The 23020-nt window shown below is 39.1% G+C and overlaps 1 protein-coding gene across 13 annotated transcripts in view; it reads left to right on the top strand.

Annotated features, from left to right (window-relative positions):
- The first annotated feature begins 17738 nt into the window (after positions 1-17738).
- PARD3 (par-3 family cell polarity regulator) overlaps positions 17739-23020 on the top strand; it is a 710070-nt gene continuing 704788 nt past the window's right edge. For 12 of the 13 annotated variants that reach the window (XM_074193157.1, XM_074193160.1, XM_074193150.1 and 9 more), the window contains exon 1: positions 17739-17885. In XM_074193157.1, the coding sequence (XP_074049258.1) occupies positions 17766-17885 (120 nt within the window). In that variant the 5' untranslated portion in view covers positions 17739-17765. The remainder of the gene's footprint in view (positions 17886-23020) is intronic. The other variant, XM_074193151.1, reaches the window with a different exon arrangement.

Genomic DNA, 23020 nt, shown 5'->3' with positions numbered 1-23020 from the left:
CATAATTTGTTTGTCAATCACAGTTGTTGACAACCTCTCTTTAGTTTCCACTTCCTTGTAACAACAAAAAAAGTGACTATATATATATATATATATATATATATAATATATATATATATATATATATATATATATATATATGTGATTCCTTTACTCTTTCTTTTTTTAGTTTTTTTTATAAGGCAGTGGGTTTAAGTGACTTGCCCAAGGTCACATAGCTTGGTAATTTTTAAGTGTCAGAGGTTGGATTTGAACTCAGGTCCTCCTGATTCCAGGACTGGTGCTCTATCTACTGTTCTACCTAGCTGCCCCCCCCTTTATTCTTTCTTTGAATTATTTGACATATAGTCTAGAAGTGGTATTGTTATGTCAAAGGGTATGTTATGTCAAAGACTTTATATATACAATTCCAAATTGCTTTCCAGAATGACTAAACCAATTTCATAGCCCCATCAGTAATAATATATCAGTTTCCCTGTTTTTATCCATTCCCTTGTACATTTGTCATTTTCTCTTTTGTTAACTTTGCCAACTCAAAAAGTATGAAATAAATCATGTTTAATTTGCATTTTTTTAATTATTGAAAGATTTTGGAGAATTTTTTTCATATAGCTATAGATAACTTAGATTTCTTGGAAAACTGCCTATTCAGAGACTTTGACCAATTATCAGTTGGGGAATGTCTCCTAGTCTTAATAATTTGAATTAGTTCTCTAGGTATTTGGAAATGATATCCCTATTAGAGAAATTTGTTGCAAAGATTTCTCTCCCCTTCCCTCTGCCCCCATTATGTTTGCTTCCTAATTTTTGCTGGTTTTGTTTGTGTGAAAATTTAAATTTTATATAATCAAAATTGTTCTTTTTAATCTTCTGTGATGTTTTCTATCCCTCATTTTGTCGTGAACTCTTTCCATATCCATAGATCTGCTAAACTCCTTTCCACATGATACCTTTTAAATAATCATCACCACCTTTCATCTTTCTTTCCATCAAAACTTCTTTAATCCATTTCTTTTATCTAGTCCTCATCTGGTATAGATTTGAGTTCCCTAAAAATTCTGGCCAACCTCTCTTGTATTCACTCCATCTTAAAGATCTTAGAGGGTGATTTTTGGAACTGTAGGGCAGAGTCCAACAAGGTGATCTCCTTCCTCATTCTGAACACTTGACTTCTATTTATGCAGTTTATAATTACTTTTGCTTTGAACTCTTATATTTCAGTGTTGATTAATCTTGGGATTTTTGTTACTAGTCTTCCATTCAGTTACTATAGGAAATTCTAAAATCTTTTGCAAAAAGGGTAGAATCCACAATACAGTTCCTGGAAGTCTAGGAAGCTTAGCTTCTTGGGTCCCCTGAATGTCCATGACAATGCCAGCTGTGCATTAAATCTGGGAGTGGAGGATAATAGATAGATTAGTCTAAACACTCTACATGAGATCTGGGTAACACACTGTCCTACAAAAGAACATAAGAAGTGAATCAGACCCTGCAGAAGTTGCTGCAGCCAGCAGAAATTACCATAGTCCTGGAGCAGCTCTAGCAAATTGAGATTGTTGTTGTAGACAATTGGATGGGGTGCATCAAACCAGAAGATAAAATCCATAATATAGAGTCCTGGATCACTGGGCAAGGGATAGTATTATCTACTTAAATTCAATATTTACAAATATTTATGGGAGAGAATGTTAAATAGGAATGAAACAGATAAGAAAATAGTTGGAAATTTTCAAGTTCATTAGTACTTTGGAAAACATAATCCAGAAATAAGGTGTTTAACTAGAGATGAACAAGCCAAATGTAAGGAAAAAGAGTCAGTCCTGGAGCTGGAGAAGTACTCCTGGATCAAAATCATGGAGGAGCTGAATAAGAGATGTGTTTTATTGCAACTAAGATAGACTTATCTGATGATGTGACTGAAATTTGTAGAGTCCTTTTCCTTGGTTGGTAGTGTGGCAATTCTCTCTCTTTGGACATATTAAAGATTCTGTTTCTCCATGAGTCTGCATCCAAGAGTGCACTCCCTGACTCTGTACTTGTCCAGTAAGCCTTCTTCTCCTCATTATATTTGGGGCATTATGAGCTATGATTACTATTTTCTGGTTTGATATTTCTGACCTTGTCACATTCCATAGCAGAACATATCTAAACATAAGGTACCCTGAGATTTTTCTATGCCCTGGAGTACAAAAGGTTAACGGCAGCAGAGTTATTCTTTTGGGAAGGTGAACTAGAGGGCTAAGAATCCCTGAAGGTGTTCTATAGAGAAGCTGTATCCATGGAGACTGGAACAAGGGAGGAAAAGGAGAGAGGAGAGCTAAGGCATGCAAAGCTTTTCCAAAATTCAGATTCAGGCAGGGAGTTCTAGACAGTGATTCAGTAAAATAGGGTATGAATCTGAGAATTCCAAGATAGATAACAGAAACCAAGGGCTAAGGAGCTAGGCATATTATTGAACAGGATCACCTTACAAAGTAGCCTCCTTTGTATTGCTTTTTAAAGTATGTAACATCCAGCATGGGTCCATTATTTGTATCCCAAGTGAAAGAACTCCTGAGTAAGGTTGGTTTTGGCCCCAGGAACAAACACATAAGTCTTTGTAGACCCTCTTCAATGGACAAGAGTAGGCCAGGTTCTTTATTAAGAGCACAAAAGACTCTTATGTTGACATGTATGTAAGCAATTTTACTAAAACTTCCAGATGGGAAGGAAAAACCTCCTTGCTATGGAAATGCAGTGGTGTAAGGTGTTCTAACAGGATGGAGCCAGTCACCTCCAAGTCTTTGAACTATTCCTGAAATTGTAAGGTTTGCCTCTCTTTGAAAGAGAGCAGTAGGGAATTTGAGAGTTCTGTTTTACTGTCCCAGAGACCCAAGACGTCTGAACCAGAAATTATCAACAAGCTTTTATTAAGATATTGTGCTAGACATTGCTTATGTAAAACAGTTCTGTCACTTGAGGTGCTTAGATTCTCTACTGGGAAATCACACACACACACACACACAGAACATAGAAGTATATGCAAAATAGATACAATAGATACAAAGTAATGAGGGAATCCAGCAAGACCATGGTTAGGATAAATAAATCACCCAGTGGAAATTTCAGAGACAACCAGAAATATAATGAATTCTCCTTACTGGCTCTGGTGGTGCTTGCTTTTCTCTTGATAACTAGGCCCAGCATTTAATGGACCCTCTCCATAGAGAGTGTTCTTGATTGGAGGCCCTACCATCATAAACCTGCCTATTCCATGCTTAGCCTTAATATCTATTACTTCATGTGTGGTGAACTCTTAGATCAGCTATTGATCTGCTGGTGTTTTTAGTGTGTTCAAAACACACCTAATTGTGAATCAAGTCATCACTTCAAAGACTGATATCTTCATAAAATAACTAAAGAAACCTTGCTAAGACCTAGATACCATTTATTTCACTTTAATATTTACTACTACTACTACTACTACTACTACTACTGCTACCACCACTACCATCACTATCATCACCACAACTACCACCACTGATGTTCATTCTTCATTTCAAAGAAGAGAGATGACATCATGGGATGATATCTTGATTTTTGCTTGAATTGGATTTAAATGAAATTTATTTGGGGGGCAGCTAGGTGATGAAGTGGATAAACCACTGACCCTGGAGTCAGGACAACCTGAGTTCAAATTTAGCTGTTTGAGCTTGGGCAAGTCACTTAACTCCATTGACTTGCAAAAAGAGAAAGAAAGAAAGAAAGAAAGAAAGAAAGAAAGAAAGAAAGAAAGAAAGAAAGAAAGAAAGAAGAAAGAAAGAAAGAAAGAAAGAAAGAAAGAAAGAAAGAAAGAAAGAAAGAAAGAAAGAAAGAAAAAGAAAGAAAGAAAAAAAGAAGGAAGGAAGGAAGGAAGGAAATAGATTTGTACAATCATCTACCTCATTCTCTCTTCATAAAAGCTCAGTGGTAAGACAAAAGTCAGGATAATGGGGAGGCTAGGTGGTGCAGTGGATAAAGCACCAGCCCTGGAGTCAGGAGTACTTGGGTTCAAATATGGTCTCAGACACTTAATAATTACCTAGCTGTGTGGCCTTGGGAAAGCCACTTAACCCCATTTGGCCTTCAAAAATCTAAAAAAAAAAGTCAGGATAACTGGTGATGGCCCAAGTTGCAGTGGATGACCTTGACATCTTCATTGTCTGACCAAGCTCTAAGTGCCTGCTTCAGCCATATCTATTTCAATTGTTCTCATCTACACATTCCAAGTAGAAAAGTTTTCACATACCTGAGGTAGACATTCTCCTACCACACTGAATTTTTCCCATACTTGAAGTAGACATTCTCCTTGGGTGGGGCATATAAAAGATGATTGACCACCAAACAAGAAGAATCTATCAAAACTTCTTCAAAGAAGATTCCACTCACTATTGGTGCATGGAATGTGCCCACACTCATAGAAAACACAAGATCCAATAGACTTGAAAGATGAACAACTCTTGTTGTAAGAAAACTCAGCAGGTATCATATCGAAATAGCAGCTCTGATTGAAACAAGGCTGGCAAATAAAGGCCAGCTTACTGAAGTTGGAGCTGGATACAGGTTTTTTTTGGAGTGGCTGCAGTGAAGGGGAATGCTGAGAAGCTGGGGTAGGTTTTGCAATCAAAACTAATCTAGTCAACATTCTTGAATGCCTACTAAAAGTAGTGAACAACAGGCTTATTACAATGAGATTGCTATTTCCAGGAAAGTGCCATACCACCATCATCAGTGCCTATGCTCCCCCCATGACACTGATGAAGTTAAAGAAAAATTTTATGAAGATCTGAAGACTCTTATCATCAATCTACCAAAAAAGGACAAACAATTCTGGGAGATTTTAATGCTAGAGTAGGCTCAGATTACCAGACATAGCAGGGAGTCCTTGGGAGGAATGGAGTTGGAAACAGCACAGCAATGGTCACCTATTACTGAAGACTTACACATTTCATGACCTCATCACAAACACTGTCTTCCATTTACCTAAATGCAATAAAACTTCCTGGATGCACCCTCATAGCAAACACTGACATTATTAGACTATGTGATTGTAAGGAGAAGAGACAGACAGGATGTGAGAGTGATAAAGGCAACATGTGGTGCAGAGTGCTGGACTGATCACAGACTCATCCTCCATAAATTAAATATTCACATTCAGCCAAAGCAGCAGTCCCAAGGTAAAATGAATACTAGAAGAATTAATGTTAGAGTATCTCTCTGAGCAGGAACACTAACTTGGAGGAAAACTAAGCCAACACACAGTTGGCAACAGTGGAGCAGAAAAAGAATGGGCAACTTTCAGATATTTGGTAAACAGCATTGAATTTGCTCATCTGGGTCAGAACATTCACAAACACCAAGATTGGTTAGATGAAAATGAAGGGGAAATACAGAAGCTGCTAAATGAAAAAATGAGAACTCCACAGGGAGTTCATTCTTCCAGCAAGATAGCTCATTCATTTCTAAGAAGACAATATTTAATTCTATGAAAAATAGAAGTTTAGAGAGATGCAGTACTCTTGGTTCAGTAAGTGAACCTTAGAGAGATGCAGGATTCTTGGTTCAGTAAGAAGGCAGATGAAATTCAATTTTATGCTGACAGTAACAAACCAAAATGCTTTATTCCCTGAAGGCTATTTATGGGCCAAAGACCTATGGGGTATCTTAACTACTCAGTGCTGATGGATCCACATTGATTAATGATAGGGACATGATTCTAGAGGGAAGAGCTGAATACTTTTCCTGGTGTTCTTAATAGACAATCAATGCAGAAACCATTGAATTTAACTCAAGTTGAAGTTAATCAATCCCTAGCTGAAGTTCCAACTGAAGAAGAGGTTTTGAATGCTATTAGGCTCCTTTCAAGTGGCAAAGTACCCAGTGTTGATTTGATTTCAGCTGAGATCTACAAGGTGGGGGGGGGTGTCTATTACTCATCTGAAAACTAACTGAAATTTTCCAGGTTATATGGCATGAAGAAGTTATCCCCCAAGAATTCAAGGATGCCTCCATCTCTAAAAAGATTAAGGGAATAGATTGTCCTGGACAATCACAGGGCTATTTCTCTTTTAGTCATTGATGGTAAGGTTCTTGCTGGAGTCCTTCTCATTAGACTGATCCTTCACCTGGAAGATGGTCACCTTCTGGAGAGCCAATGTGGCTTCAGAAAGGGTAAAAGAACAGTGGATATGGTGTTTGCTGCCTGACAACTCCAGGAAAAATGCCAGGAACAGAACAGAAGTCTGTTTACAAATTTGTAGATCTGACCAAGGACTTTAATGGTATGGATAATCATGTCAAAATTTGGTTGCCTGGGAAGTTCATCAGTACTGTATGTCAGTTTCATGATGGCATCCATGCCCAGGTTCTAGATAGTGGGTGATGCTCTTGAGATTTCCCAGTCATCAAATGAAATGAAACAAGGATGTGTCCTTGCTCCCATACTTTTTAGCATGATGTTTTCAGTCGTGTTATCAAGTGCCTTCACTGAGGATCAACATGACCTCAAAGTCAACTACCATACTGATGGCAAAGACTTGAAAAGACCAAAGTGTTGGTGCATGAGTTTCTGTTTGCATTTGAAGCTGAGATACAACAAAGTATGGATCGATTCTCTATTGCTTGTGCTAATTTTGGTTCATTTAGTTAATTGGGGTCAACCCCAAGAAAACATATGTGGAACCATCAATTACAGCAAATGGAGAAGTTTTGAGTACTATGGACCAGTTCAATTACCTTGGCAGTGTCCTTTCCAAGGAGGTACATATTGATAATGACATTGACACATGCATTGCCAGATCTAGTTAAGTATTTGGCTCTGAAAGGCTATTAAAGACTACTAAACTAAAGGTCTATAGAGCTGTTGTATTGACCTCATTGCTATATGCCTGTGAAAGTCTACCAGTTCTATGTAAGGAAACTGAACCACTTTCATTTAAATGGTCTTAGGAAGATTCTGAAGATCTCCTGGCAGGAGATGATACCAGACACTGAGGTCTTTCTTCAAGCTAAACCACCTAGTATTCCATCCTTACTTCAGAGAGTACAACTATGATGGACTTGAATACATTGTTAGAATGCCAGATATATGTCTGCTAAAAAAAAAAAACTATTTAAGGAGAACTCACACAGGACAATCGCTCACAAGGGGGTCAGAAGAAGCAATACTAAGACACCCTGAAGGTCTCATTGAAAAACTTTAGAATTTAGATTGTACTGCATAGCAGACACTGGCACAGAACCCAGCATGCCCTGCTCTCTTCAGTGAGGGTGCTGCACTTTATGAGGAAGGCAGGATTGAAGTAACTAAAATGAAACATGACATATATAAGTTTAGAGTATCCATCCCAGGGCATTGACTATTTGTGCCCAGTCTGTGGTAGAGCATTCCAAGCTCTTATTGGTCTGAGCAGTCACCTTCGGACATATTGTAATTATCTTAAACATAGAGATGTCATTTTGGTTTTCTTCACTAATGAAGGACAAAAACCAACCAGCCAACCAACCAACCAACCAAATACTGTGAAGAAAAACAACTCTGATAGATTTAAGAACATGTTCAATGAATTGACCAGCCATAAATTCAGAGGACCAAGGATGAAGCATGGTAACTAATCCCTGACACAGAGATAGTAGTCTAGATGTACAGAATGAGACACATGTTTTTAGATGAGTCAATTTGTAGCTCTATTTTGCCATTGACTTAGTATATGTGAAGGTAGGATGCTATTCAAGTATTTTTGTTTGTTTTTGGTGAGGAGATAATTGGTAAGATGGGTATTTTGTAATAGTGATATAAAGAAAAAGAAAGAAGAAAGGAAATAGGAAAAAAAGAAAACATTTAAAACATTCACAAAATAAATGAAGGTTTAAAGCAACACAGATGAATAAAATAACTTTTGGGAACATTATGCTGAATTTAGTCTATACTTTAAAAATCCCCTACAAAACACAAAGTATTATCTACATAATGAAATTTTCTCATATAAATGTTTTTTGGTTCTATTTTTTTACATAGAAGTGCCTAGGGGTTTTGTTTTGTTTTGTTTTATTTTTGTTGTTTCAAGTTCAAAATAACAGAAAAAAATTCAGAAAACAACTTTTTCAGTGGGGAAGATGACTACTATCTTGAGGATATTCTCTGCCATACACTGGCATGCCAGAAACATAGTGAACTATTTGAATAGTGCAAATAGTAAAATTTTTGTTCAACATTCCCACAAGGCATTTCATAGTTTATTTTTTAAATTATCATTGTATCATTATACTATCTATCAATGCATATTAAAAGATCTTTTTCATGGTAAGCATTTCTTTTGTGGTAGGGAAAATTAAAAAAAAAAGTATTATACCTGAACAATTTTTTTACATTGTGTTCCTTCCTAGAAGAAAGAGAGTCTCTGGAATGAATTAGACTGAAGCTTTAAGATATTTTTTCCAAGGGCGCTGTGGTTGGGGCATAATGAACCAGAGAGCAAAAAGGGTAGGTCTTCTATTTGAGTCCACTATGTGATCCTGAAGCTTGTACCCCTTAAGTAAATCCCATTTCCTTGGGTCTTCGGTCTTTACATACTTAGTGAATTTGGGTTCAAGCTTATTAGGGACATATTTTTGGGGTAAACATATCTCTTGAGATTCATGCTTCCACCAAAATTTGTATCCTAGGCCTTCAATTGTTACTATGCTGTGCTTGGGAAAGGCTATGTAGCATGTCAAGAGAAATGTTTGCATAAAAAAATTTCAGAAAAATGTTAATTACTAAATGAGGAGAAGGAGGAAGGAGGAAGAGGCACATAGTTTTCCACAGCTGAATGGGGCAAGTGATATATTCCAATAGTAGAAGTAGGATGAGGCCCAGCAGGAAATGAAGAATGTTTGGGAAAAAAAAAACCAAGGAGATCAGACTGGCCCAGCAAAGCAGAAAACTAAAGTTTCAGAAATCACGAGGAGCTACTATAGATGAGAACAGTACAACCACATTAGAGGGACCTATTGGGATTTTAACCAATAGGAAGGATGTTAAATTTTTTTATTTTATTGCTAACTTCCATTTCTATATATTTGTCTTTTATGTCTACATATTAAATTTTTATCTCTGTCCTGTGTACCAGGCCCCCATCACTAACTACCAGCTGAGCTTTTTCCCTTGGATGTGCCATAGATATTTCAAACTCAACTCCTAAATGGAGGTCTTCACATAGAAGAAACTCAATAACCTCCCTAACTTTACTACTCAGAAAAGGGCACTACCATTTTTCTCATTATACAGTTTCCAACCTTAGGTTTATTAAGTCTTCTTATCCTTCAGATCCAAATAATGGCAGAGGTTTGTTTTTTTTTCATTCCTCTTCCATCTCCACCTTTTCTTATGATACCATCCTCGATGTTACTGATATTTGGACTATTGCAAAGACCTCCTAGATAGTTTCCTTGACTCCAGTCTCTCTCTTCTCCAATCCATCCCCCACAAGTTGCAAAAAGGGCTTTTTGTTTTGTTTGCCATTCTTCTCAAGAATTTGCTGTTTTATAAGAAGTTCAATGAGTGGATATCTAAAAAGGGTACAGTGAATCTATATGCCTTTATCAAAGTCAACATACGACTGACCTCATTTCTTTGGTTTTTTGTTTTGAGAAGCTCATTAACCTGGGGATCAGTGGAATTTGTAGATATATTTAATTATCAGGTGGCACTGATAACTACTCTCTGGGGAGTCCCACATTTACCCTGGTAATTTGTTCATTCCCCTGGGGCAACAGTACCATGTACCACACTCTCCATGGCTACCAGATTGTTTGAGAATTTCCACTTCTTAGATCCACCACACTCTGGGGCAGAAACACTCTGTGGATCTCACCAGCTAAAACTGAGTTCCAAGATCCCACCCACTGGCTAGCCCCACCTCCCTTTTGAATGAACTATATTTCAATGAGCATTATGTCCTTGGCATCATAAAGTTGTTTTCCCACATAGACACACCTGATGGAATGCTGTACACTGCATTTTTATATTTTGCATGTAATCATTAAGTAAACAAACAGTATTTGATAACAAAGTGGTGGTTGTTGTTCAGTCAATTTATTTGTGTTCAATTTTTCATGACCTCGTTTGGGGTTTTCTTGGCAAGGGTACTGGAACGGTTTGCCCTTTCCTTGTCCAACCATTTTAAGATGAGGAAACTGAGGCAAACTGAGGTTAAGTGACTTGCTCAGGGTCATACAGTAAGTAAATATCTGAGGTAAGATTTGGAGTCAGGTCTTCCTGATTCCAGTTCTGGCATTTTATCCACATATCATCTAGCTGTCCTTGATAACAAGGACACAATGCAAAATAATAAGTAATAACTACCAAGTGGCTGCAGGTCTGACACTTTAAAGACCTTTGGTATCCCTTAGTCATGGGATTGATTAGGATTTAGGAATTCTAATGCATATACTACTTTAGTGATTTCTTAGTAGGCAATTCATTAGTTCTGCACATAAATAGAGATGTGGAAGTTGTGGAGTTATGGTCTTGGCTTCCTCATGGTGCAGGAACATGGAATGTGACATCTGATGTAAATTGAGACTCAGGAGGGGGTCAGTGGTTTAGTCTCTGGTAAGGACCTCTGACCTCAACCGCTTTCAGCTCATCATTGACAAGTGCTTCTCTCCAGGAAGACTGCCACCATTGTCCTTTTATCCATGGCTCTTTGAAGATGCCACAACATCTCTTACTGCAGTTTCACTCAACTCCTCCTCAATTTTCATTCACTACTGTCCCTTCAGTCCCAATTTCCAGTTCTCTGAGAGTGGGGCTGGGGAGGATGAAACAGCAAAGAGAAAGAGGTACTACATGTGATTTCCCTAGGTTTTTAGGATTGCATTTGACAAAATCTCTGATCCCGTCACAAAATGGGAGATTTAGAAATGATTAAATGGTCTAAATGAAGGGGTTAATTAATAGAGCAATGGCAACTTGGAAGAAGGTCTCTAGTAGGAAACTCCAAAGATTTGTGCTTGATCTTGGATCATTTGATAATTTCATTAATGACTTGAATAAAGACACAGATGGAAAATAGAACTTAAAGCTGACCAAAAGATAACATGATGAATGATATTATTATGATTTTTTATAAATCTTTACCTGGTAGAATTTGGGGTTAGGTCTGGGAGGATGATTTGGTGGGGGGGAGAAGGTAGGGAAGAGAAATAGTAAATCTTATACTTGCAGCCAGGTGCCAAAGTGGATAGAGCATCAGCTCTGAGTCAGGACGACTCTTCTTCAGTAATCTTACACTTACTTAATGCACAACTCTGTGCAAGTCACTTATAACCCTATTTGTCTCAATTCCTCATATGTAAAAGAAGCTGGAGGAAAAATAATGGTCAATCACTCCACTATCTTTGCCAAGAAAACCCTACATGGAGTCATAAAGAGTTGAATATACCTGAATTGATTGAACCATAATGAACTCATACTTGAGTTAAAAAAAATCAGTCTCCTAAAGTATTAAGTCAAGGAGGAATGGTTAAAATACATTGAAAAAGATCTGATTATTTTCATGAACAGCAAATTCAATGAATCAATAATGTGAAATAGCAAGGCACAAAACAAAAGAGATGCATAATGTTCAGGACAAGGGAAATAGCATTCCTACTGTCATAACCAGATCATACCAGGTGTGTTTCATTCAGTTCTATAGACCATATTTTAGGAAGGATGTTCATAAATTAGTTTACAAGTAAGGTTGCCAAAACGATAAAGAGCCTCCAGATTGGACCATAGGGGAATCAGTTGAAGAAATTGGGATTGTTTAGCTTGAAGAAAAGACAGGGAGGACATGATAACTGCCTTCAAGTATTTAAAGTATATAATGTGGAATTGAGATTAGATTTTTTTTTCTTCTTGACCTCTGGGATCAGGACTAGGAAGAATTTACCAGAAATCTCAGAAAGGCAGATTAAGATTCATCATAGGGAAAAACTTCCAAACAGCTGTTCCAAAGTGGAATGAACTGCCTTCATAAGTATCATATTCCTCTTTACTAGAAGTCTTCAAACAAAAGCTGAATGATCACTTGTTGAGAGACACTATAGGAGGAAATTTTTATTCAGGTATAGGTTGGACTAAATGACTCCAATTTCTTTTTAATTCCAAGATTCTGGGATATTATCTATGATATTTCTGCTTCTAGCTTCATCAGGTTGTCATGATAGGCAAATGAGAATACTGTCCATATTATCATGCATTAACTCCTCTTGGCAACTTTCAGTGGACAGGGGTTTATATTCTTGTATATAGCTTTTGCTGAGCCTGAAGCTACAGACTCATCACAGGCCACTCCCTATGTATTAATTGTACCAAAACCTTGAGGCTGTTTAGCAATATAGCTACAGTTGCGGGAGACATATACAGAGAACACTCCCTCCCTTATTCTTCTCTGGAGAGGGTTGCATGCCAGAAGGACACCCAAATACACAGAGGGAAAATATCCAGAGAGACCCCAAACTACTGACAGTTGTGTTTTCTTGTCACTACAAGTCTTATCTAATTCTTTTAAAAAATATTCCTGGCAAAATTTTGTAAAGTATTTGAAGATAAAATCCTTAGTTTTCATTTCAATGATGTCTCTCACTATATGACCCTGTTATCCACCCCAATCATCCCTTTCAATAAGATTTAAAAAAGGGGGATTCTGCAAAACTAACCAAGGCATCAAAAACATTTGACATTTCAGGAGTGTTCCAAGTTCATAAACATTTCCCCTCTCCCCCTACAAAAAAAACCAGAATGAAATGCTTTCTCCTAGCTACTTTTTTTTTTGGAACAAAGCTTGGTTATAATTTCAAACATTCAATTTCAATTGTTTTGATGTTGTTCTTTCCATTTACATTACCATAGTTATTTCAGATGTTGTTTCCCTGGTTCTGATTTACTTTATATCAGCTGATGCAAGTCTTTCCATGTTTCTCTGTGTTCATTATAATCATCCTTTCTTATATCACAGTAATATTGGCATTCATGTACTGGAGCTTGATTGTTTTGTTACTTTTTTGTTTGTTGTTTTTTCAAGGCAATGAGATTAAGTGATTTATCCAGTGTCACACAGCTAGTATATATCAAGTGTCTGAGGCTGGATTTGAACTCATATTCTTCTGATTCTAGGGCCAGTGCTCTAACCACTGAGCCAGTTAACTGTCCCATCAGTTATTTTTAAAGTATAATTCCAAATTATTTTCTAGAATATTTGAACTAATTCATTGTTCTACAAAGAGTGCATTAGTATGAACATATTTTCATGGGGTGGGGGTGGGGTAAATCTTAAATGCATCAACAATAGCTTCATTGCCTCTTTTTTGGCTAAGTTCTCTGGTTTCCTCCCTTTCCAACCTCCAGGGTTTCTGAGACTGTTTATGGATCCACTGGCACTAATGACTGTCATCTGCTCAATTACCATCCTCTAGTGTTACTGCTGGTCTTCTCTGCTATATTAATAAACATGAGCATGATTGTATGTGTATGACCCACATTTGGATAACTGCCCATTTGCAGATGGGTAGAAATGTTCAGAGGGTCTTTGCTTAGTTTGGAGAACATTAACTTTGTATTCATTAAAAATCAGTTGTAAGGGGTGGCTAGGTGGCACAGTGGATAAAGCACCGGCCTTGGAATCAGGAGTACCTGGGTTCAAATCTGGTCTCAGACACTTGATAATTACTTGCAAAAAAAAACCCTAAAAAAAATCACTTGGAGTATCAAGACTCAAGATACTTTGAAAGAGGGCTTGCAAAGACAAAATGTTTAATAATCTTTGATTTGAGATTTTCAAAAATTGTTTGAACTTATATGTGTGTGATATTCAAGATTTGAGAACTTGGGATTTAATGCCATTGAATGACTAAATTACTAAGAAAATCATGGTCTTCTAGGATTAGTTTATCCTGCTTATCTTTTCAGAGATATTAATGGTAATGATTAAACTTTACATTTTATAGACCAGAGGTTTGACCAGGATGAAGCTGGTTTTACTGATGAAAAGTGATGGAGTATAATTTTTAGATTTATTATATTCAGTGAACTTTTATGATGCATTGTTTGTATGGCAAAGAAAGCATTGGTTTAGGGATCAGAACTATTGGGTTTCAGTTCACACATACTTTGACCTTGGATAAATCATTTATTCTTTTTGTTTCCTAATCTTTCAAGTATGGACAACAATAGCTGTTCTTTCTGCCTTGTATCATTTTTGTGAAGATCAAATGAGACTAAATACTATAAATAATTCTGCAAATATTATTATTAAAATGAATTAGAATTAAGAACATTTTTAAGTGAAAAATTTTGTGTGAGAGGAGTATTGATTTCATTTTAGGGTACTTTTTATGAAGGGAATTGACAAATCAGAACATGTCCAGATTACACTGATCAGGATGATGAGGGAAATGAAGACCTTTGCCAGATGTAAATCACCTGGAGGAACTGGGGCAGGGATGGGTTAGAATGAAAAAGAGATCACTTTGGGGATAGGTGGATAGGTTGACACAATAGTAGAATCTGATGTACTGGAATGAGGAAAGGAGTTTTGATTTGCTCTTTTCTCTAGAGGAAAAATAAGAAGTGATGGATAAAAATAGAAGAGAAGCAAATGTTAATTTAATGTAAAGAAAAATTTCCTGTCAATGAAAGCTATCTGAAAGTAGAATGGGCTGGGCTACTTACCAACTGTGGGTCCTTAGGCAAATCCCTTTTCTTCCCTAGGACTTTGCAAAGTAGATTAAAAGACACAGCCATGTTGATCATGAATGGCATGCACTAGATGATTTCTATAGATATTTCCTAGTCTATGAAATTCATGATTTTGTGATTTGAGAGGTCACTGGTTCCTCTGTATTGGAAGTTTTAAAACAGCACATGGATGATTTTTTTTATTTATATTGCAAAATCAATTTTTGAGTAGATTAGAGTAGCCACTGAGATCCTGGGTAAATGGCTAAATTTTCTTGTGCCTCCATTTCCTTCTCTATAAAAGGGTATTGGCTAATTGATCACTAACATCTCATCCAGCTAATAGTGCTTATTTTAAATTATCTAGATGTGGTTCTGTTTTATCAGTTTACTTTGATCTATCAAGAATTCAAGTTTTCAACAGTATTTTTACTCTTATCCCCTAATTTCTATCACTCTTTAGGGTGGTCTTCATGATTTGTCCTTTGTCTTTTAAAGATCATCTGGTAGCCAGCCTTCTGGTGATGTACTTCCCTGAACATAGCTAGGCTGGTTCTCAGACAACAAACATTTAGTCTGTCATCAGGCCAATGCTAGAAACCTTTCCTGCTTGGTAGGAATATGCCAGAGCTTGTTTTCTGTTGGTCTAGCTTTTGAAAAGCCAGGGTCACCTTTATTCTGTGATGAATAGTCAAGGCTAAAATAATGTTTTGTGAAAGAATCTAAAGCTGAACTGGGACATTTCCCTCAAACTTACATAAAAACAAACAAAACAAAACAAAGGGATAACAATCATGAGCAATAATGGAACTATGGTTTGTCTCTCAAATTTTGCACTATCTCAAGTGTATTAGCTTATTTCCTCTGCAGTTGCACTGGGTCTTGGTAATACTTAGCAAGTTCTACCCACTGACTGTCTTTGCAACTCAGAGAAGGAACAAGAACATTTTCTCCTAAGGTCTGTATCATAAACTGCATTGTTACAGATGTCTAATGTTTCAGACAAATAGGAGAGTAAAATAAATGAACCTTTTCTGTGTCTAGATGGTGGGAAACCTGGATTCTATTTCTGTCTCTGCCTCTAGCTCTCTTTTTGACCTTGAGCCAGTTACTCTACTTCCTCAGTAATCTGTCTATATGAATTCATGATAATAGTATCTCTAGAAGTTGGTGTGGAAGATAAATGAGTATGTTGGTAAAGAGGTGTAAAATTAGATGTAATATCCTGAAGGTGCAAAATTTTTATTTTCATAGTGAGTATTCTTATTTTCGCCCAGTATCTTGAGAATTCTTTTGATAACTCCAATAACAAATGGTTAAAATGAAATTCTAGTAGCTTCTGCCAGACAAAAAAAAAGAAATACAACTAAAAACAACCCCAAATTCTCTGCCAAATTTGCCTTTCCTTAAACAAAATACTTTTTTTATTAAGAAATCTTAACCCTAAAAGATGAGCTTTATACAATGTTTCCATGTATTCTTGAATGTGTTCCATGCTCTTTAAAAAATCTCAATATCACTGAGTAACATATTACATAAGCTCTTGTCTCTTCCAGACTTTTAAGTGGCTAGAAGGTTTAGCAAAGCATTTGGATGGCTTTGCACATCTTCTCCCTAAAGACACAGGAACATTCGGTTTGTACTTGGATTGTTTATATTGCAGTTAAAAAATAAGCACTGGAGCCATTGACGTTGACTATTTTATGTATTAAAGTTGGGGAGAGGGGTCAAGGCAGGGTCACTGGATACTTTTAAGTTAAATAGTAACCTCAGGAAATGACTTGGGCAGGATTTAATTCCTCCCTCAATAGGAATCAAAGAAGATTGGTTTTTGCTCTCCGAGCCTGCTAGGGAGGGCCTTTCTCTAAAGGGGTAGGATGGCCCATGGGAGACTTTTGTCATCCAGAGACGAGGCCAGTGGTTCTGGGTCTAGAGGAAATAAGGCCAGTGTGGGGAAGAGGTGGCTTGGGTCATCTCCGCGCTGGTCCAGTGATCAGAAGTCGTTTCAAAAAAAAAAAAATCATAACACACCAAAAACATTATCTGCAGCAGAACACACTCTAAGTGTGTGTGTGTGTGTGTGTGTGTGTGTGTGCACACGCGCGCGTGTGTTTACATCCACACACACACACTTAAAGAGACAGAGCGTTTCATCAGGAACCGCTCGGGTTCTAGGAAGGGATCTGAAAAGGACAAAATAAACGATGAGGGGGGATTCCAACTGAGATCAGGGAAGAGAAAAAAGTCCCCAAGGGAAGCGAGGATCGGAGAGAGAAAGGTGGGTCGCCTAAAAGAAGGGTCTTGGAAGGTCCAGCTCGGATCTAGCTAGATTCCCTAGCCGGTTCCCAGGTGCAGCTGTGGTTCCCCCCACCTCTTCCGTCTGCAGGAGAGAGAGGGTTAAAAGGAACCCCCCCCCCCCCCCAGGAAAGCAGCCTACCCTTCCCCAAGCATCCAGCCTCCTCCTGCCCTGAAGGGGTGCTGGAGGGGAGCGGGAACTCCAGGAGCCGGGACCGAGGCAATGCGCTCTTCCTCCATGGCGGGGAGTCAGTCTCTCTGGTCTCTCCCCTCCTGCATGTGAGCCAGTGTTTTGTGCCTCTCGTTCCTCCTCCTCCTTCCCCTCCTCCTCCCCCATTCTCCATTCCCTCCCTCCCTCCCTCCCGGCGGAGCAGCAGTGGGTGCGAGCCGCGGCCAGGAGCAGCCGCCGCCTAGGAGCAGCGCGCAGGAGACTCCGAACAGGTGGCTCGCGGCCGGGAGGGCGAGCCTCCGGGGGCCGCGGAGCCAGCCCGGGTGGGAGGGCAGAGAGGCCGGCCGCCGGCGCCGGGCATGCCCGCCTAGGGGCCGGCCCGGCTCCTCCGCTGCTCGGCCCGCGGGGCTCGGGAAGCGCCCGGAGTGCAGCCCGCGCCGCCGTGCCCCAACATCGCCCTGGGCGGCGGCGCTCCACCGCCGCCTCCTCCTCCTCCGGCCAGGGTGCCGCTTTGGGGAGGGGGCTTGGGGAGGAGGGAGGGGGGCCCGGCCAGCCGAGCCCGGGCGCCGCGGCGGCAGCATGAAAGTGACCGTGTGCTTCGGGCGGACCCGGGTGGTCGTGCCGTGCGGAGATGGCAACATGAAAGTTTCCAAGCTCATCGAGCAGGCGGTGACTCGCTACAAGAAGGCCATCGCCAAGGTGAGGCCGGGCCGGGCGCGGAGCAGGAGGGCCGGGGGTGTGAGCCCGGAGCCGGAGGAGGGAGAGGAGGCGAGAGGAGCCAGAGAAAGGAAGGAAGGGGGGAGGAAGACGCCGGCGAGGGCGCCGGGATCAATATGGCGCTTCCTGGAAAGGGGGAGGAGAGGCAGGGAAAGTGCGGGGTCCGGGGGGAAGGGGCTGGGGCACACCCGGGGGCTCGCGCCGGGGGGAGGCCGGAGGAGGAGCGCAGAGGCCGGGGCCGCTCCTCCCTGCGAGCCCCTTCCTTCCACCTCCACCGCCTCCTCCTCGGCTGCCCGGAGTTGTTTGACAGACTGCAAAGTTTCTGGTGCTGCCGGGCTGGCCCGGCCTAGGGGCAGGCAGTGTGTGTGTGTGTGTGTGTGTGTGTGTGTGTGTGCGTGTGCGTGTGTGTGTGCGCGTGTGCACGCGTCTGGGTGGGCATGGCTGGGTATGGGGGTGCTTGGGGGCCGGCCTCGGAGACCAGTCGGGCTTTGGAGAGTCTTCACCGAATATGGCTGCGGCGGCGGCGGCGGCTGCTGCTCTCTTACCCATCCAGCTGGGCGGTTTTTTTTCCGCTTGTGTTTTTGGGGGGTTGGAGATGGGGGAGAAGCCGAGAGCTCGGGCAGTTTAAGGCCCAACTCTTTGTCACCTACTTGCGGTGTGCCTCTGGGTGGGGGGGGGGCTCCTTCCCCAGCTGTTCCGTCTCTTTGTAGGAAGAAAGTTAGGCTCACTCCTTAGCGCCTACCCCACCCCCACCCCTTTAATTTAAAGGGCGGAGGTGGAGGGCCCAGTGTGTGGCTCGGATTTTGCCTTCTGGGGCCCAGATTACTCACGGCCACAATAGTAAATACCGCAAGCCGCGGGGTGCAACATGGATCTGTGCGTGCGTGTGTGTGTGTGTGTGTCTGTCTGTCTATATGTCTGTGTGTGAGTGAGTACACGCGCGCGAGCTGACCGGGATTGTTGTGGAAAGATGCGTTTCACCTCGTGCTCAGCTTCTCTCAGCTAATTTCCTGAGCTCCACAAAAAGCCACATTGGGATTTCAAAAAAAAAAAGAAAAGAAAAAGAAAAAGTCCTAAACGAAATAATGCCACGAAAGCTTTCACTTTGATTACTCTTTCCTGGGCCATAGTGACTGCCTACAGTTGAAATCCAGCCCTAGGCCTCCCACTTCTTCCAGGCCCTGGAGGCAGAGAGAATGAAACGAGGACTTTATGTGTGCAGAGAGTTGAACTCTTGTGCCTATTAAAGAATGTCATAGACTTCTTTCTGGACGATGTTTCTCGGTTTTGGACAAAATGAATTTTTCAAATGTACATGAATTGGGTTGAATTGAAAAACCCTTCTTCCACCTCCTCCTCCAGGAGATGGGGGAGGGGGCGGGTTTTGAATGTTTTGGGCCCTCTTGATTGGGTGATGGGTTAATCACAAGCAGATTTACCCCTTGAGTCAGTGTCCTCTCTTGTCAGAAATGCATGCTACAAATATAGGGACCACGGACTTCTAGAAGAGTTCAAAAGATGTTTTGTTGGGCAGAGAGCCCCGAGATTGATTGTGACTACCTCTGTTGGAGTGTTACTTTAAAAACTTAAATAATTTACTTGCTAAAAAAAGGTCTTCCTTTCCTGGAACCATTTCCATATGGTTTCTGGCTGCTTTGCTTAGGAGTTAGTTTTCCCTTTTCTTTGGTGTGATGAGACATTGTGTCACATAAACTACATTTCTTAAGAATGTATCAAGAAAGTCATTTTGTTACATTGTTTAGAATGTATTTTATATAAAATTCACATTGGATTTTGTTTTGAAAATATCTATCTTCTAAGATAGATAAAAATTGAATGCAATGGAGAATTTTGATTAAAATGTTTAGTCCTAGCACTATTTCTTTAGGATTTTGTGAAATTAAACCAAGCTGTAGCTTTTTATTTCCATGAGAGGCGACAGGCAAAGAATAGGAAGAATTCAATCAAAACTTCAAGTGAATCAACAGCATTTAAAAATTCCTACTAGTCTTTGTGCTAAGAGCTGGAGATATGATGAATTTCAAAAGACATATTCTGTGTGCTAGAAATTCAGAGCCTAAGACAACTTATGAACTAAAGAAGTAAAACTGCTAAGTATAAACACTACACTAAGATAAAAGCAGGAGCTGAGGTCATTCACCTTATTTTTATTTATTTTTCAGTTTTACAATTCCCCCCCCCCATCTCCCTTCTCCCCCCCACCCCTCACACAAGGCAGTCTGATAATCTTTACATTGTTTCCATGCTATGCATTGATCTAAATTGAATATGTTGAGAGAGAAATCATATCCTTAAGGAAAAAAAAATATGAGATAGCAAAATTACATAATAATATATTTTTTTTAAAATGAAAGGCAAATAGTCTTTGGTCTTTATTCAAACTCCACAATTCTTTCTCTAGATACAGGTGGTATTCTCCATCACATATACTCCAAAATTGTCCCTGATTGCTGCAGTGATGGAATGAGCAAGTCCATTAAGATTGATCATCAACCCCATGATGTGCAGTGTTCTTCTGGTTCTGCTCATCTTGCTCAGCATCAGTTCATGCAAATCCTTCCAGGCTTCTCTGAATTCCCATCCCTCCTGGTTTCTAATAGAACAATAGTGTTCCATAACATATATGTATATATAAACACACACACCACAATTTGTTCAGCCATTCCCCAATTATTGGATATTCACTCAATTTCCAATTCTTTGCCACCACAAATATAGCTACCATGAATATTTTTTTTACAAGTGATGTTTTTACCCCTTTTTCATGATCTCTTCAGGGTATAAACCCAGTAGTGGTATTGCTGGATCAAAGGGTCTGCACATTTTTGTTGCCTTTTGGGCATAATTCCAAATTGCTCTCCAGAAAGGTTAGATGAGTTCACAGCTCACCAACAATGTATTATTTTCCCAGATTTTCCACATCCCTTCCAACATTAATCATTGTCCTTTCTGGTCATTTGCACTTTTTTTAAAAAAAAGATTTTTGTTGATATTAAATTCATAATCAAGGGGAAAAAAACCCTCAAATCACAATATAGCTATGTAAGAATTATCTTTTCTTCCCTACTTTTCCTAAAATTTAGTAAAAGACCATTCTACTCAATAGGGATAGGGACTAGGCCTGTGATGTCATTAATATTGGAAATTCCTGGGTGAAGACTCTATCTCTGCTAACGCAGGTGAGTCTTCTCAGCAATTTAATCATGAAGAGTTGCAGAACACCTCTTTACCAAACTTTTTCTCTTACATTAATTTTTTTTTAAAAGGGATGACATCACCTCTCATGACACATCTTGCTGTTTTCATAGTTGTAAAAGTCTAGGGGGGAAATAAGACACTGATAATTGGATAATGTTTTGCTGCTCATTTGATTAAAATGTCTTGAATCTTTTTTAAAAGTTTGGTAAGGAGGAGGGGAGTGCATATGAATAGATAAATGCTATTTGAGCTTAACAGATTTTCTTCCTTTTTCAAAAATCAGCATTAGACTGTTTAGATAATATTTAACATAATGTATGTTGCTTTTGAAATTAATCTGTGACATTTAGGTTGTTGCCCCAAAGCTCTGAAGAATACTCATTAAAGTCAGTATTCTATTAGAAATCAAATAGTGTTGGGGGATTGTGCAAATGTTTGCTTTGCAAAGCAAAGCTGCTAATGAAAAGAACTCTTTGCCCTGAACCTTGATACTGCATTTTTGGGGGAATGGATGTGAACCAGAATTAATAAAGTTTTAACACTCAGAACTAATAGCTTTGATGGGCTAGTAATAGAATGTGAAACAAAACTTTTAAAAGTTGAAGGAGAGATGTGAGTTTGGAAAAAAATATTCATTAAAATGCCCAGCTTTCTGGATTAGTTTACTCTTTTCTTCTTATTGAATATCTTTCTGATTAGTAAGAAAATAGTATGATTTTTTTTGTTATAATCATTTGTAACAGCTCTTTAATATGCAAGGCAGCAGATGAATTGTAGCTGTTTTCCAATATGTAAAGAATAGCTACTGCTGTGCAAAATTCTGATAAGAAATTTTTTTCCCCTGGAGCTTGAGTGTTTTCCATAAGTCTTCCAAGTTTTGTTTCATATTTTATTTAATGGTTAAGAAGTAAATTTTATTGTTTATTTGCTTATCTCCCATTCTTCTCTTCATTTTTCTTAAAAATATATTAGACAAAAATACTTTTATTTTTTCTTTGTCCTTCTCTAGTGCCCTTCATGTTAATGTTGAGTAGCAGAGAAATAAGTCAGGTCTCTCTCCACATGGTAACTGAATGTCTGTATTTGCAGAAAATGACTTTCATGTTTCTAAGATGACATGTGATAACTTTTCTCATCTGGTTTGGAGTAGTTGGTTTTAATAACTTTTAAAAATCCCAAATCGTAGCATTTCTTAAAATCTTATTAAGAATTAGCACAAAAATTTTCAAGAATTTTGGAAGGAAAAAAAATACATGGTTCTCAGTAGAATAACATAAGGATGTCCTTAGTACTTCTATTGAAGCAAATCTTTGATTGAAAGTATTATTTCAGCTATAATTGTCAGTCAATAAGTGTTTTTTTTTTAAAATATCTACTGTGTTATTCACTGTTCTAAGAGTTGGAAATACAAAGACAAAAAGTGAAACAGTATCTTCCCTAAAGGAGGGAATTCAAATCCTAATTCTGCTACTCATGGATCTTGAGCTGGTCAGCTTCTCTGAACCTCAAGTTTCCTTAATCTACAAAATGTGGACATTGACCTAGATTGCCTCCAAACTTTTTTCTTTTTCCATGACCCTGGATATTATTGATGCCTGAATATTTAGTTCATCATACTTCAGTAATTCATTGGAAGCGAGTTAGTTCTCTATGCTTTCCTTGATGAAGATTACAATCTGCATGTCTAAGAGGTAATATGGTCATCAGATTCTCTAAGCTGGGGGCTCTTACATGCAGAGGTGTGTGTGTGTGTGTGTGTGTATGTGTGGACATACTCCATGGGCATTCTTGTGAATCCTATGGACCACTTCTTAAAATTCATCTTTTTAAACACAGCTCTAAATCTATGATCATATTATGACATTCCAATAATATGCCAGTACTCAAAAACTTTCTTG

Source organism: Macrotis lagotis, chromosome 7 (assembly GCF_037893015.1).
Source record: "Macrotis lagotis isolate mMagLag1 chromosome 7, bilby.v1.9.chrom.fasta, whole genome shotgun sequence".
Classification (NCBI taxonomy): domain Eukaryota; kingdom Metazoa; phylum Chordata; class Mammalia; order Peramelemorphia; family Peramelidae; genus Macrotis; species Macrotis lagotis.
This window is presented reverse-complemented; position numbering and strand designations above follow the sequence as displayed.